At 39.6% G+C, this 15,241-nt stretch overlaps 3 protein-coding genes across 16 annotated transcripts in view; 1 reads left to right on the top strand and 2 right to left on the bottom strand.

Moving 5' to 3' along the window:
- The window catches only part of LOC18097188 (protein LNK2), a 126,533-nt gene that overhangs the window by 17,485 nt on the left and 93,807 nt on the right, over window positions 1–15,241 (top strand). For 5 of the 14 annotated variants that reach the window (XM_052449836.1, XM_052449830.1, XM_052449825.1 and 2 more), the window contains one exon: window positions 12,873–12,962. The exons of 6 other annotated variants lie outside the window; for them this stretch is intronic. In XM_052449836.1, the coding sequence (XP_052305796.1) occupies window positions 12,873–12,962 (90 nt within the window). Of the gene's footprint in view, window positions 1–12,872; window positions 12,963–13,946; window positions 14,011–14,131; window positions 14,309–14,763; window positions 14,919–15,241 lie in introns of all 14 variants that reach the window. 3 more of the 14 variants (XM_052449828.1, XM_052449835.1, XM_052449832.1) reach the window with 2 other exon arrangements.
- LOC18097194 (putative disease resistance RPP13-like protein 1) overlaps window positions 1–15,241 on the bottom strand; it is a 96,588-nt gene that overhangs the window by 9,399 nt on the left and 71,948 nt on the right. The gene's annotated exons all lie outside the window — the stretch shown is intronic.
- On the bottom strand, window positions 716–2,133 carry LOC127904847 (DNA-directed RNA polymerase V subunit 5C-like). The gene is made up of 2 exons (XM_052449838.1): window positions 1,827–2,133; window positions 716–1,073 (listed from the first exon to the last, which is right to left on the bottom strand). The coding sequence occupies exons 1-2, from the start codon at window positions 1,965–1,967 to the stop codon at window positions 876–878; spliced, it is 339 nt and encodes a 112-aa protein (XP_052305798.1). The 5' UTR covers window positions 1,968–2,133; the 3' UTR covers window positions 716–875.

The following is a 15,241-nucleotide window of genomic DNA, read 5'->3' as shown; positions in this document are numbered from 1 at the left end:
TAAGTTATTTTCCAGCTCATTTTCCATGACATAACCAAACACTGGAAAGTGTTTTCCAACTTATTTTCCATTACACTACCAAACATCGGAAAATACTTTCCCGGAATTCACTTTCCTGGAATTTACTTTCCAAAAAGAAACTACTTTCCAGCAAACAAACAGGGCCATAATTTCTTCTATCTTCCTCTTCTTTTATCACTTTTCATTCATTGATAAAGTACGGGCTTGTGTATGCGTGGGTTGCGGACTTGCGGGTGCTAGGAAATTGGAGTTAGGTCCCACATTTTACTCGGTTTGTCCTCGCTTTATTTGCCAAGAGATCCCATCGTCGAAAAAGTGGGTTTGATTGGAATAACTTTTATTATATATATATGCCAATCTTTCTTTTCACGTGATGTGCTCATAATGCAGAAGAACACTTCACTTCATGTCTTCTCTCCTCTTCTCTTATCATTTTATTCCAAAACTTCTTTATAAATATAATTATTAAAATTCATCTATTAATGTTTTTTTAAATAAAAAAAATAGTTAAGAAAACAATTTAAAAACATGTTCAACAAGCAAGTGTTTTTGGTTTTTAGCGGCTTTTGCTTTTAACACAGATAACAAAAACAAGATATTTGGTTACATATGAATCATAGATTTGTGGTTGTGAGACCCATTACAATTTACGGTCCAAACTCAGTATTTTCTCATCCACCGACAACTTCACCAAAAAAAAAAAAAAACTGCAGTATGAAAATTAGCATTTAGACAACTAATCGGTTGTAGCATGACCTCCTTGTGGCTAGAAATTAGCATCGTTCTTTAAAATGTCTGGCCACCCAAAGTTCTTTCTAATTGTCTTACAACAAATCTGCAGTATGAAAATTTATTTAGACAACAGGGGGATGTACTTGAAAAACCTTCACTTTGAATGGAAACTTCTCCGGCTCTTTCTTGGCAAAGTGGTTCATTTTGCTTTGCAAGATCAGTATCAGCCCTTGTATACTCTCTTTGCTAAGAATTTGACCATATACAGCCCTGATATTTGCTGTTCTAATTTCATCAGTTCCCATGAAGATGACCAGGTTCTGCAGAACAGATTAAAAAAAAAATTATGACTAGGATTTCCATACAAATTTTGCTTGCAGAAATTACTTAAACAAGAGCTGTTCTTGTATCAGAATTCCAACCTTTACAAGTTCCTACAAGCATGAGATTTTTAAGAAAACTTCAAATGAGTAAAAAAGAAAAAAAAAAAACTGATCCCAAAATTTCTTAACAATTCATCAAGCAATGTTTCCTACAAAGAGCAAAACTTGTAAAAAAAATAGGATGCTTACCCCTAGAATAAGTCATAAAACTGCAAGAAATAAGCAATAAAAAAAGAGCACGATTGAATTTCTCTCTTCAAAGTTCAAAAATGTTTCTTTATTAAATTAAACAAACAAAACCCATAATAAATCTTAAAAAACAAAAATCATAGAACACCCTTTTGTTTGCATATGCACCAACCCATTTTCAACAAACCAAAACTCAAAAAGCTAATTCCTTTGCCTTTTTTCTCTTCAAAAAGGGTTCTTTAAATTAATCAAAACAAAACCAAAACACATTAATTTTAAACAGTATACTTCCAAACCAAATCAAAAGGCACTGGCTTTAAATACAGTATAAAATAAAGCAAAAAAGTTGCCACCTTTACACTTCCTATGTTCTCTACATATACCCCCCCCCCATGAAAATAAACAAATTAAATTAAAAAAAAAAACATTAAAATATTATTATAAGAATCCATATCATAAACGTGGTTAAAATATTCAACAAAATAATCGAAATGAGCGTACCTTCTTGTACGGATTGGAGCGGAGAGAAATAGAGAAGCAGAGGCTATCAAGATCAGGGCAATTTCCAAAAATGGAACGGAACTCCATGAGTGAGCGAGTGAGTTCTGTGTCAGCCACATCATAGCCACGGTCTTTGTGCATTTCCAAAACTGTCCTTCAAGAAATGTAGTACCTGTAGCTCTGTGTCGACCTGTCGTCTACCAACTCCGCCAGGCATCGATCGCACGGCTGAAAACACCGTGAATCGAAGCGCGGTTGCCGTTAAAGGTGTCCATACTTTCCGCCATGGTTTACTTTTATTATTCACTGTTACTTCGTTTTTGGGGTGAAACAAAGTTTTTTTTTTAAAAAAAAAAAATATATATATATATATATATATATATATATATTAAATAATTTTAATATATCTTAAATAAAAAATATTTTAAAAAATAAAGATTAGACAGTGTTGTGTTGGAGTGTCTTTTATAAAATTGAACCTAAAATCATTGATGGGCCTCTATGATTTTATTTTTTATGGCCAGTGAAAGGTTTTATAGCCATATTTAAGATTAATGGGCTGGATATGATCATCCTTGATGAAAAAAGATTAACAATTTGATTTGACTCTGTCTAAGACATGCCCTACCCATCTAAAGTAATAAAGTTATGTACGTTTAATGTTTAATGTAGGTTAATATAATAATTTGTTATCTTGGATTGAATTTTAAATTAAATTAGATATAATTTAATTTGATATAATAAAACTTAGTTAATTTTATAAAAAATCAGTTTAATTTTTTTAAAATAATCTTAAAGTTACATCAATTTAGTTGATTTAAGTTAACCCACTCCAACAAGATTTGGAGAGCGGAATTGGTGTGAATTATGGCAGTGACCTTGATAAATTTATTTAACTTTCGCATTGCTTACTTAAGGTTCGAAAACTGAGGAAGATTTGATAGATTTTCAATGAGAGACTTAAGTTAAAGAACTGGATTGGCAGTGGTTGCATAGGTTTCCAATGATTATATTAGGTGACACTACATTTGGCTCTGTGGTTTTCAAGATGTTAAAGAACTCCAACCGTTACTTGGCATGTCATCCTCGCATGTGGCTCCGAGATGAACGATCTGCCAAAGATTTATCAGAGCCTGGAGTTTTCCCCAGCACTGAAACAGCTGTCTCTGCGGCTAGGTACATATGGTGACTTCTCTCTTCATGTATTTTTCAGTCGGAAAAGAAAAACTGATCTTGGTTACTGTTCCTTATAGGCCTGGTGATACAATTCTAATTGCTTGCAGCAGGAGGGAGGCATCTTGCCTCTAATATTCAAAGAAACAAACCTCTTTGCTTGGTATGCGGCAACAATCTAATATTTAACAATTATGATATAAATACCTCGCAACTAGACTTGGCATTACCTTGGCAGATGGTATAATAGCATTCCGCTGTCATTTACACCCTTTCTTCTTTCTCTTCCAATGATTCTAACCTTTCAAATTCGAAGGAGTCAGGCTTCGTGAATCAATCATTTCTTTATGCAGTGCCCTGGAGTTCTTGTCTACTTGCAAAATAGCAAACCTGACAGTGAGGAAGGGCTTGGTTGCTGCTTGCATCACGAAAGTGGAAGGCTAACCATAGACAGTTGCATACTTCAATGTTGGGCAAATCCTTTGTATCTCTCTCTCATCAGCACAGGAGGAGGGAATGGGGGTGCTGTCTTCCTCGGTGAAAACTAATGGTGATAGAGTGCTTCTGTTTCCCAAACTAGGATTGAAGGAGGTGCCAAAGCAGTCCTGGCAAGTGGGGACCTAGCATTTATGATAGTGTTTCTGATTCCCAAACTAATGGCGATAGTGTTTCCTCGAGTCATTTATGCTCGAAATTCTGTTTATTTCTGGTTGGATGTGGATTCTCAAGGATTGATCATCCTGAGCTTGTCTGTACCATAATGAGACTAGTGATATCAGGTTCCAAAGCAACTGATAGTAGCCATTGAAGCTGCAAATGGACTAGACGATAAGCAGAAAGGATGAGGGGACACACCAAGAGGCTTAATGACACCATCATCCGCTAATCACCAGCCATATGTATCTTCAGAAATATATATCGCGCACGACTTTTGCCAACACATGCCTGTGCAGTACAAGAATAAAAGATTATTTTTCAGTTAAAAAAATAAAGTTGGAAAGAATAAAATGAATTAGCAGCGCAAGATAAATATGTACGTTTCGGATTTTGGATAATGCATCATGATGATGCAAATTTAATTGGCCATGATAATTATGATAGGAAGCTGTAACTTCCTCTGTTCTTACATCAGATATTTGTGATGGCTTTATCACACAAATTAATCCTTCTCATTATATAATCACGTTATTAAAAATGTATATTTTAGTTGTGATGACTATATATGTGCTAGTGAGAAAGATATGTTTTTAAGATTTTCATAAAAGAAAAAAAATATATATTAATATGATATCTTTGCTCCAAATTTGAATCTAGTGACCGTTGGAAGAAGTTTGAATCCTACTAAACGCACCGTATGGCCATTAGAAGATCGTAGGGGTATTATGTCACAAAAAAAAAATATTTATATGATATCTTTCTATCATACTTGCTACAAGTGGTATTAGAGCGATCGATCCTCGGAATGTGAACAAATGATCGAATATCGATCGCTCCTGACACTGGATCTCAAGACATCAAAAAGTTGGAGAGCTCCCTTGAAGCTGTCAGCAAGGATCAAGCATAAGATTATGAACAAATGATGAAAATGTTGGAGTCTTGCAATCACAAACTGGGTACCACAGAAAGCAACCATGAAGCTGAAAGCAACCATGAAGCTAAGTTTAACGAACTCAAGGGTCTCATTAGTGGAATAGCTTATCAACAAACATCCCTTCTTCGATCACTAAAACTTTCCACAGGGGAGGCTAATACCTACCCGAGACAAACAAACAACTCATAAGTTGCAATAACTTGATTACCTAGTGAAGGTGAGCACTCTCGGTTTAGGACGCACAAACCCATATGTGACTTTCTCAGCTTTGATGGGGAAGATGCCCATAAATGGTTTGTATAGACGCAATCAATATTTTGATCTTAAGAAGATTAGAGATTCTAAAAAACTTAAGTTAGCATCATACTACCTTGACGGAATAGCATTATATTGTCACCAGAACTTTGAGGAGTTTGGGAGGCCTAGAAGTAACATTGGAAGGTTATGTAGAGGCCAGAAAGACCCGATAAACGCTCGCAATCCGCTGCTCTTGCTTTCTTTCTAAACGACACTACTAGACTTGTTAATGTTCTCTTTAATCAAGATTTTAGCCGTCCTAGATTTTTTTATTGTAGAAAATAATTAGTTAATCGGACATAAGCATTTTCAAAGACTCCGTTCATTTTATTGAATAAGTTTAATAAATATTTAAGTTAACATAGGTTAATTTTTTTATCCTAATAATTATGGATATAAGATTAAGATAGCTTGTAAAAAACAATATAAAAAAAATATAAAAAAAATATGGAGATAAATTTTTTATAAATCAAATATTAAAGGATAAAATTTGAAAAAAAAAACAAATTTAATAAAACAAAACTAAAAAAAACCCGAAGTTAATCTGTATTAATATTTAAAACTTGTAACTTTAATTATGAGCTTAACACTAACTCTACAAAAGACAAGCCCTAAAAAATAATGAAGTTAAATTTTTTATCACAAGATAATAAGAGATAAAACTAGAGAAAAATATAATTTAAAAAGGATTTAAAACAAAACATATAGTAATAAAAAGAAAATTAATCAAATTTGACATTAAAATAAATTGAAATCAAATATTAAGAAATGAATTTGAAAAGAAAATTTAATTAGAAAAAAGATAATAAATAAATAGCACTTAAAAGAATAAGGGCCAAACTTGGTATAAAAATTAAATAAAATCAAATGATAAGGGATAAAATTAAAAAAAAATAAATTTATAAAAAATAAAAATAAAATAAATAAAAATCAAATAATAAAAATCAAATTCTTTATAAAAAAAAATAAAAGAAAACTTTTGTAATTTACCATAAGAGAGGGGAAAAAAATGCAGAAAAAGAAATCCACTTACATGTGGCCCACCACCACCCAGCCCTTGATGCTCTTCTCCAAACAACAAAGTAGAAGTTAGTTTTTGGCCAGCAAAGAAGCCGCACGCGCTTCTCCAAAGCATTTCAGTAATGGAAACATTAAAAATTATTAATTTTGCCCCAACTGCAACATATTATACACTTAAAAAGAATTATGAAAAGTAGTTTAATTTATTATACATTTAGTTTATTCTTTAATAATTTCAAGTTTGAGTACTTTTAAAATTATTGAAGGTTTATATAATTATTAATTTTAAAATTTGTGAGATTTAGTTGAGATGGACACAAACTCATCAAGATATTCAAGTTAATTAAAAAAAAAAATCTAAAATATGACTTGAGGATTTGCAAGGAATTGGTGAGCGTGTTCAATTGTGGAAGGGCTTTCCTGCATTTCTGTTCTTCACTAATGTTCTTATATTTTATCTTGATTTTGTTGGAGAACAGTGATAACCATCTGACTCAATATCCTCACAAGTGGTGATTTTGCAGCAATGATGACCCAATATTTGGCAATGTAAATCTTGGTAATGCTGATGAGCTATGGTCTTTGTCACGGGGTTAATTTTTCGCAACGAAACTTAACCCAATGCGGCAGTCTAGTCCCAACTAGACTCAGCCTTGCCTCACCCTTTCACTCGTGTTTTCCTACGACTATGTGTTTCGCTCACCCAAGGAGGTTCTCACACTCGCCTCGTCGTAGACAACAAGTAAACACAAGCAACACAAGCACACAAGAGTTTTACAAGAATCCCTCTCAACCTTTATTTATCTCATCAACAAAGGAATACACAAATATGGTGTGTGCTATGCACAAATCGCAAGCTCCACAACAGAGGCTTGGCAGCCTATTTATAGACAAATATGAGCAGCAAGCTCCCCCCCATTAACCCCTATTTTCGGGACCTAGTGGAGCACTTTCTCGAACCCATGATCCCATGTTTTCAGGATATAGTGGAGCACTACCTCTCATCCATGATCCCATGTTTCCAGGACTTAGTGGCATGGAGAACACCCCATTTTATGCTCCCACGTTTTGCTTCCCATGAAGCTGCCACTTCCCCCATTTCCTGGCTGTCTACTTGGCAGCCCCCAATTGCCAATTTCTGCTGCATCAGCTGCTGACTTAGAAGGTCCATTGTCTAAGCCCCACGTCCATGCCAAGTCGCCAGCTCAAAGACTTGCACAGACCATGCACGCTGCCTGCCGAATTCGTTTCTGCCGCAGTCCATCGCTGCCGAATTCTAGGCAATGTGCCTTCGTTGGCGCGCCCCGCGCCTAGACCTCTAACAAACCACCCCCACTAGAAGAGTCCGACGTCCTCGTCGGAATAGATGTGAGGTAGTCTTGTATTTGATCCTCAAATTGCCACAAGTCAGTGTCTTTCTCCCATGAAACCTCCTCATTTTTCTTCCATTTTATCAAGAATTCTGTCCGCCGATTCTTTCGATGTTGGCCGAGTCTACGATGATCCATAATCTTGACAATCCCATCGTCAAATTGTTTATGAATCGTAGGAGGAGCTCGTTGCGACTTACTTCTTTTCGGATCCTCGTGATCTTCATAGAAAGGCCGCAAGTAACTTACGTGAAACGTAGGATGAAGTTTCAGCCGTTCGGGCAGCTTCAGCCTATAGGCAACAGCGCCTACCTTTTCGATGACTTCGAAAGGTCCATCGTACCTTGGCACCAGCCCTCGGTGCTTCGTCCCCAGAATTTTCTTCCAAATCTGCGGAGTTAGCTTGAGCAACACCTTGTCACCCACACTGAATTCTAGCAATCTCCGCTTTTGATTGGCATATTTGAGCATTCTTTTCCTTGCCTTGCGCAAGCTATCTTGCGCTTGCTCGAATAGCTCCTGCCGCTCCATCGCAAACCTGTATGCCGCTGGACTCTTCCCACCCGATACCTGCACTGCAATCTCCGCAGGAGTTTGGGGTTGGGCTCCCAAAACCAGCTCAAACGGACTTGCTTCCGTTGCCGAGGATTTTTGAAGATTATAGCAAAACTGCGCACTATCCAGCAACTCCAGCCAGTTTCGCTGCGTCGCTGTCACGTAGTGTCTCAAATATTCCTCCAACAAAGCATTTATCCTTTCCGTCTGCCCATCAGTTTGCGGGTGATTGGCAGTGGAAAACTTCAGCCTTGTTCCCATCATGTTGAACAATGCTGTCCAGAATCTGCCCGTGAATCGCACATCACGATCACTTACAATGTCAGAAGGTACTCCAAAGTACTTCACCACGTTGCGGTAGAATAATTCAGCGGCCACTTCGGCTGTACACACCGTCGGGGCAGCAACAAACACCGCATACTTAGTGAATCTGTCCACAACAACCATGATTGTGTTCATGCCATCCACCTTTGGAAAACCAACAATGAAATCCATTGAGACCGACACCCACGGTCTTTCTGGAATCGGCAGCGGCTGTAACAAGCCTGCCTCACGCTGCCGCAAAGTCTTGTCTTGTTGGCACACTAGACAAGTCCTGACATAGAGTTCTACGTCCTCCTCCATCTTCGGCCAATAATAAGTCTGTGATAGGAGAGCAACCATCCTTTCTCTACCTGGATGTCCAGCCCACTGCGGATCATGAGTCTCCATCAATAAATGTTTCCGCAGCTCTCCCTTTGGCACGAAGATTCGACCCCCCTTTGCATAGAGTAGGTCTTGTTCCAGCCAATACCTCCGTATTGTCCCTTCTTGTACAAGCTCAACCAGTTTCTTGTACGCTGCGTCTTCCCCCGCAGCTTGACGAAGTCGACACAGCATGTCCGACTCCACCTGAGCAATAGCAAGAACAGTAGCAATTACCTCGCGTCTGCTAAGAGCATCCGCAACCTGATTGTGGCTTCCCGGTTTGTGCTTCCATACAAAATCATATTCGGCCAAGAATTCCTGCCACCGAGCTTGTCGCTGCGACAATTTCTTCTGCGTCCAGAAGAATGTGTTGGCAACATTGTCAGTCTTGACAACGAATTTCGGCCCCAACAGATATACTCTCCATATGCCAAGGCAGTGCACTACTGCCGTCATTTCTTTCTCATGCGTCGAGTAATTCTGTTCCGCGTCATTTAGCTTCCGACTCTCGAAAGCAACCGGATGTCCCTCTTGCACCAGCACTCCACCAATAGCCCTATCTGAAGCATCAGTATGCACTTCGAAAGGCTTCTCAAAATCAGGCAGCCCCAAAACGGGAGCTGACGCTACCGCTGTCTTCAGCTTCTCAAAAGCTTGCTGGCAGTCAACCGTCCATTCCCATCTCCGACTCTTCTTGAGGAGATCCGAGAGAGGAGTTGTCTTCTTGCTATAACCCTCAATGAATCGTCTGTAGTAGTTTGCAAGCCCCAAAAATGACCTCAATTCCGGGACTGATTTTGGTGCTGACCATTCAACGATGGCTTGAATCTTCCGTGGATCCATCTTCACCTGTCCTTCTCCAATCAAGTGGCCTAAGAACATAATTTCAGCTTTTGCAAACTCACACTTTTCTCTCTTTACATACAATTCATATTCTTTCAACCTACTTAGGACTTTAGAGAGATGAGTTACATGATCTTCAATGCCTCTACTATAGATTACAATGTCATCTAAGTAGACTACCACAAAATTGTCTAAGAAATCATATAACACGTCATTCATTAGATTACAAAATGTTGCTGGAGCATTTGTTAGGCCAAATGGCATAACTAGAAACTCATAGGAGCCATACCTTGTCACACAAGTAGTTTTATGCTCATCACCGTCAGCAACCCGCACTTGCCAATACCCCGATCGCAAGTCCAATTTCGTAAAGATTGAGGCTCCACACAATCTGTCCATCAAATCCTGAATTAAAGGAACAGGATATTTGTTTTTGATTGTTACCTTGTTTAGCGCTCGGTAGTCCACACACATGCGAAGGCTTCCATCCGCCTTCTTTTGAAACAAAACCGGAGCACCATACGGAGCCTTGGAAGGCCGGACAAACCCTGAGTCAATCAGCTCTTCCAATTGTTTCCTCAATTCTGCCAATTCCCTTGGCGACATTCGATAAGGGGCTTGAGATGGTGGCTTTGCCCCCGGCACCAGCTCAATTCGATGGTCGATGGCCCTCCTGGGCGGGAGTTTCTTCGGTAGCTGAGGCGGCATCACATCTTCGAATTGCTGCAGCACGCTAGCAATTTCTTTCGGCACCTCACCACAACAGTCTGCCTTCTCGTCGACTATTGTCGCTAGAAACACTTCCCCTCCTTTCCGCAATGCTTTATCAATAGCAATTGCCGAGACCACGCTTTTTCCCCTTTTCACAACATTCACAGCTGCGATATTACAACATGGGACAAAACAAGGGCATCCCTCACTCGCAATCATCATTCCATTGAGATATGGCATCAAAACAACCTTGGCTTTTCGTAAGAAATCAAGGCCAAGAATAATATCGTAATCATCAAGACTTACGACCAGCACATCCTGCTTGCCTCTCCACTGATCCAGCATTATCGGCACATCATAAGACATCCCAGCAATCCTCTGTGCCTTCGAGTTTACTGCCTTCATTGATGTGTGGCTGTCACTCAGCCGCAGGCCAAGTTCTTTCACCAGCCGATCTGCCACAAACGTGTGGGTTGCGCCTGAATCCAGCATAGCATTCACGTCTTTGCCATTTATCCCAATCTTCACATACATTAGATTGTCCGTAGCCCCTGACTTCCCTTTCCGCAGTGCATCAATCCTCGCCAAGTCTTTATCGACAGGGCGGGTTTCGGCAGCCCCATCCTCTGATTTAGCTACCAGGCAGTTTATCACACGCATAGGATTGACGTGCGTAACTACCCCTTCCCCTTCATCGCTATCCCCAGCCCGAATAGCATTCAACTTCTCCCTCTTCGGACATTCCCTCGCAAAGTGAGGACCATCACAAATGAAGCAAGTAAAGTTCGGTTTAGTACTCTTACCTTGTGCACCCATAAACTTGGCCTTGCCCTTCTCCGCGGCAGTAGCCCTCGATGCACCCCCACCGAACTTCTTCCTCGTTCTTTCCTCCTTGTTTCTTCCCTTAGACTTGAAGGAGGTTGATGTATAGCCCTCTCTTGTAGTTGATTTAAAATCAATCAAGCTGTCCGCAGCAGCAATAGCGGAGGACAGATCCTTTACGTTCTGTCGCCTTAGTTCCGCTTGCGCCCAAGTTTGCAATCCGGACATGAAGTTGAACAACCTGTCCTCCTCGGACATATTCTCAATGTCGAGAATCAAGGAACTGAAAGCTTTAACATACTCACGAATTGATCTATCGTGTTTGAGCCTTTTCAATTCCTCCCGCGCTATCCAGGATGTATTGTTCGGAAGGAACTGCTCCTTTAGCTCCTTCTTGAGACAATCCCATGTCTCAATCTTTGGACGTCCAGCACTTAAGTCCTCTTTGGTTCTCGTCCGCCACCAAAGCTTTGCATCACCCGTGAGATACATCACGGTAAGATCCACTTGTTCAGCCACGCTAATCTTCGCAACGCTAAAGTATTGCTCCATGTCCCACAAGAAATTCTCAAGCTCTTTGGAACTTCTTGCCCCACCAAAACACTTTGGTTCAGGCACTTTAGGTTTAGAAGTACTTACCCCAATAGGAGCGCTTGTCACTGCCTTCTTCAGAATGGCAATTGTCTCTTCGATAGTAGCCAATCGTTCACTCGATTCTGCCGCAAGAGAAATGTACAAGCTCTCAGCCCTTTCAGCGCTTTCCACAGCTTCCTTCAAGCGATCAACAATAGAACGTTCTTCGTCTTCTTCCTCCGACCCTATCAAGGTCTCAAGACGCGTCAACCGTTCCCGAATAGCTTCCATGACTTTCGCTGCACGTTTTTAGAATCAACCGTGCTCTGATACCAATTGTCACGGGGTTAATTTTTCGCAACGAAACTTAACCCAATGCGGCAGTCTAGTCCCAACTAGACTCAGCCTTGCCTCACCCTTTCACTCGTGTTTTCCTACGACTATGTGTTTCGCTCACCCAAGGAGGTTCTCACACTCGCCTCGTCGTAGACAACAAGTAAACACAAGCAACACAAGCACACAAGAGTTTTACAAGAATCCCTCTCAACCTTTATTTATCTCATCAACAAAGGAATACACAAATATGGTGTGTGCTATGCACAAATCGCAAGCTCCACAACAGAGGCTTGGCAGCCTATTTATAGACAAATATGAGCAGCAAGCTCCCCCCCATTAACCCCTATTTTCGGGACCTAGTGGAGCACTTTCTCGAACCCATGATCCCATGTTTTCAGGATATAGTGGAGCACTACCTCTCATCCATGATCCCATGTTTCCAGGACTTAGTGGCATGGAGAACACCCCATTTTATGCTCCCACGTTTTGCTTCCCATGAAGCTGCCACTTCCCCCATTTCCTGGCTGTCTACTTGGCAGCCCCCAATTGCCAATTTCTGCTGCATCAGCTGCTGACTTAGAAGGTCCATTGTCTAAGCCCCACGTCCATGCCAAGTCGCCAGCTCAAAGACTTGCACAGACCATGCACGCTGCCTGCCGAATTCGTTTCTGCCGCAGTCCATCGCTGCCGAATTCTAGGCAATGTGCCTTCGTTGGCGCGCCCCGCGCCTAGACCTCTAACAGTCTTCTTCTAAAGATATAACTAAAAGCCCGGTAAAGCCCTTTCCAATATCTGTGGCTTCGAGAGAAGAGTATGCACAAGAAGAGGACCGGCTGTTTACCCTTGGCTATGGAAAAATGAACGATCCTGCATCTCATGGTCTGCAGAATACTCAGGCAAGCCTTGATCATGTAGAATATGATGAAGGTAAAAACAAGCCTATACTGAAGGAGCAGGTATAGCAACTCAATTTTCAGTAATGAGTTCACTTATTAATGCCCCATGCTCAAGTGCAGGAGCTGAGAGAAGCTTAGCATTTATTTTTATTTATTTATTGTGCTTTTGCAGACAGATTTGGCTGTTGTGGGAAAGAACACGGCGGCTAACTCTCAACTGACAGAGGAAAATGGTGCTTTTCCAAATGAATTAGCAAACAAGGTACCTTTTTTTTTTCTTCCTTTTGATATTTTCAAAATCTTGATACTGAACCAGACATGTTACTGATTTTTACCCTTTTCATCCAGGATAACTTTTAGACTCAATAAGCACCAAATACAATCTTTGTTTTTTAGAATCCTGCTATGATCTTTTGATGTTCTAAGTTCTTTTGTCCAGGATTCAAGAAAAGTTATATCAGTGAATTGAAGTTGGAAAATCTTGATATTGTGATCCTTTCACTAATACAGTGTGGTTTCCTCATATTAGATCTTAAATTAGATTGGAGGGACAGCGAAACCTAATTAGAGCTGGGAAGGGTAAAAGTTACCTTACACTTGAACTTATTAAGACTTCCCGAGTACTTCTCTGGAATGGAAAATGGCGACAGAAAAGAGAAATTATATTATTTAAATTCCTCTTCGTCTCTTCATATTTCTTGCTATTATTTTTAGTTTTATTTTTTGGAATGAGAATAAACTTGGATGTTGGGTGAATATGGATTTACATGATTTAGTCATCACTTCTATAATTATCAAGATGGGAATCGATATCATGGTTAAGTCATGGGAAGCTGAAATGCCTGACAGAGATGTCATTTCAGCTTCCCATGACTTAACCATGATATCGATTGCCTAAAGTAAAGCCATTGTGTGGTTTTCTGTGAGTAGGAAGGAGAAAGGAATAACATGTGAAAATTCAGGAGGCATCAGTTATTTATATTTCTAGCATGACATCCACTCTTCCCAGGGACATGCAAATTCTGTTTGCTTTGCCTAGTTTAGCTAATACCTCAATATATTCTGAACAATAGAAGCCCTTTGGATCATAAGTTACAGTTAAAAAAAAAAAATAACATTGAATTTATCCTTACAAACCATGTACTTAATTAAAATACTAACTGTGCCTTAGTCACTCTCCCCTGCAGGTCTAGATGGTTAAAACGTTGATCTATTCTAAGTAATTTGTCTATTCATATGTTTATAGTTCTGTGATCAGACTCACAGGCAAAAGAAGATCTTGAAAGGTCGGGAAAAACTGGAAGAAAAAGGTGAACTGAAATCATACCAAGATTTTTATGGAAAATGGACTTCATCTGGAATCCCAGCCTGTCAACTTAAGGATCATTTAGCACCCCAAATTAAGCAATCTTCTCCCCCTTCAATTCTCAGCCAACAGAAGCAGCTACAGGGTTCCGAGCAGTTGCAGTACCAGCAGATATCCAATCCATTTGTGGCCCCTTCTGCATACGAGTATTACAAATCCATATTCTATGCCTGGGTTGTCCCACATTCAGTCTGGGGATTTTAAGCATCAACCTTTAGCTTCTGGTTATGAAGTTTCTTCAGGTAATGCGAATCCTGTTAAAGTTTTCTGACTTTCCAACAAAATTTCTAGTCATTTAATCATCGACCTAAAATTTCTGGTTATGAAGTTTCAGGCAATGCAAATCCTATAAACAAGTTAGCTGACTGTCCAGTGAAACCCCAGAGAATGACACCTCAGGAAAAGATTGAAAAATTAAGGAGGCGGCAACAAATGCAGGCAATGCTTGCCATTCAGAAACAGCAGCAGCAGCTTGTTCATCAAAAGTGTTCCCAAGAAAATCAAATTCAGCATGTTGAAGGAGCTGGCCCTGAAGTAGAGGATCTAAGTACACTTGCTTCATTTGACCCAAACTCGCCTATTGAGCAAGACGATTCCAATACAGTCTCTCTGGCGGTTAATGATTATTCAATGGAGGACACAGTACTCTACATGCTTCAAGAATTGGTTACGATTCCAAACCAATGTTTTACAACAGTTGGATGTCAGAATTAGACTTTGTATTCGGGATAGCTTGTTCCGGCTGGCTCAAAGTGCAATGCAAAGGCATTATGCTAGTGATACTGGCAGTACAAACAATAGTAGCAGGGACGAACAAGTTGCTGCAAAAGAGGAAACCAGCAGTCAAAGAAGGTTGGTTAAGGCAATGCATTTCTCATGCTTCTGTTTTCAAATTTAATCTATCCTCTCTTTTTTTAAACATTTTTGCTCTATAGAAATGTTAGATTAGGATCTTTTAATGCCATCACCATTTTCTGTTTTCCATTCTAATTCTAGAAATAAATATTGAAAGCGGTATCCTCTATTTACAATGGAGGAATAGTGACTGAAACAATTCAATTAAGGCCGCGCTTGTTCTTAGAAGTAGAAGAAAATCTAAACAGAAAATTTTAGGTTCCTCTTTCACTGGATTTCCTTAAAAACTTGACTGAATTTGACCTTGTTGATCAAATATG

Source organism: Populus trichocarpa, unplaced genomic scaffold (genome assembly GCF_000002775.5).
Source record: "Populus trichocarpa isolate Nisqually-1 unplaced genomic scaffold, P.trichocarpa_v4.1 scaffold_67, whole genome shotgun sequence".
NCBI classification, from domain to species: Eukaryota; Viridiplantae; Streptophyta; class Magnoliopsida; order Malpighiales; family Salicaceae; genus Populus; species Populus trichocarpa.
Note: the sequence above shows the minus strand (reverse complement) of the source record. Positions and strands in the feature narration are given on the sequence as shown.

Bases quoted from the DNA above. Each gene is read 5' to 3' on its own strand.
- LOC127904847 (XM_052449838.1), bottom strand. From the start codon at position 1,967: ATGCACAAAGACCGTGGCTATGATGTGGCTGACACAGAACTCACTCGC. The intron at 1,074-1,826 runs GTACGCTCATTT...TCTGTTCTGCAG, and splicing joins GCTCCAATCCGTACAAGAAG to AACCTGGTCATCTTCATGGG.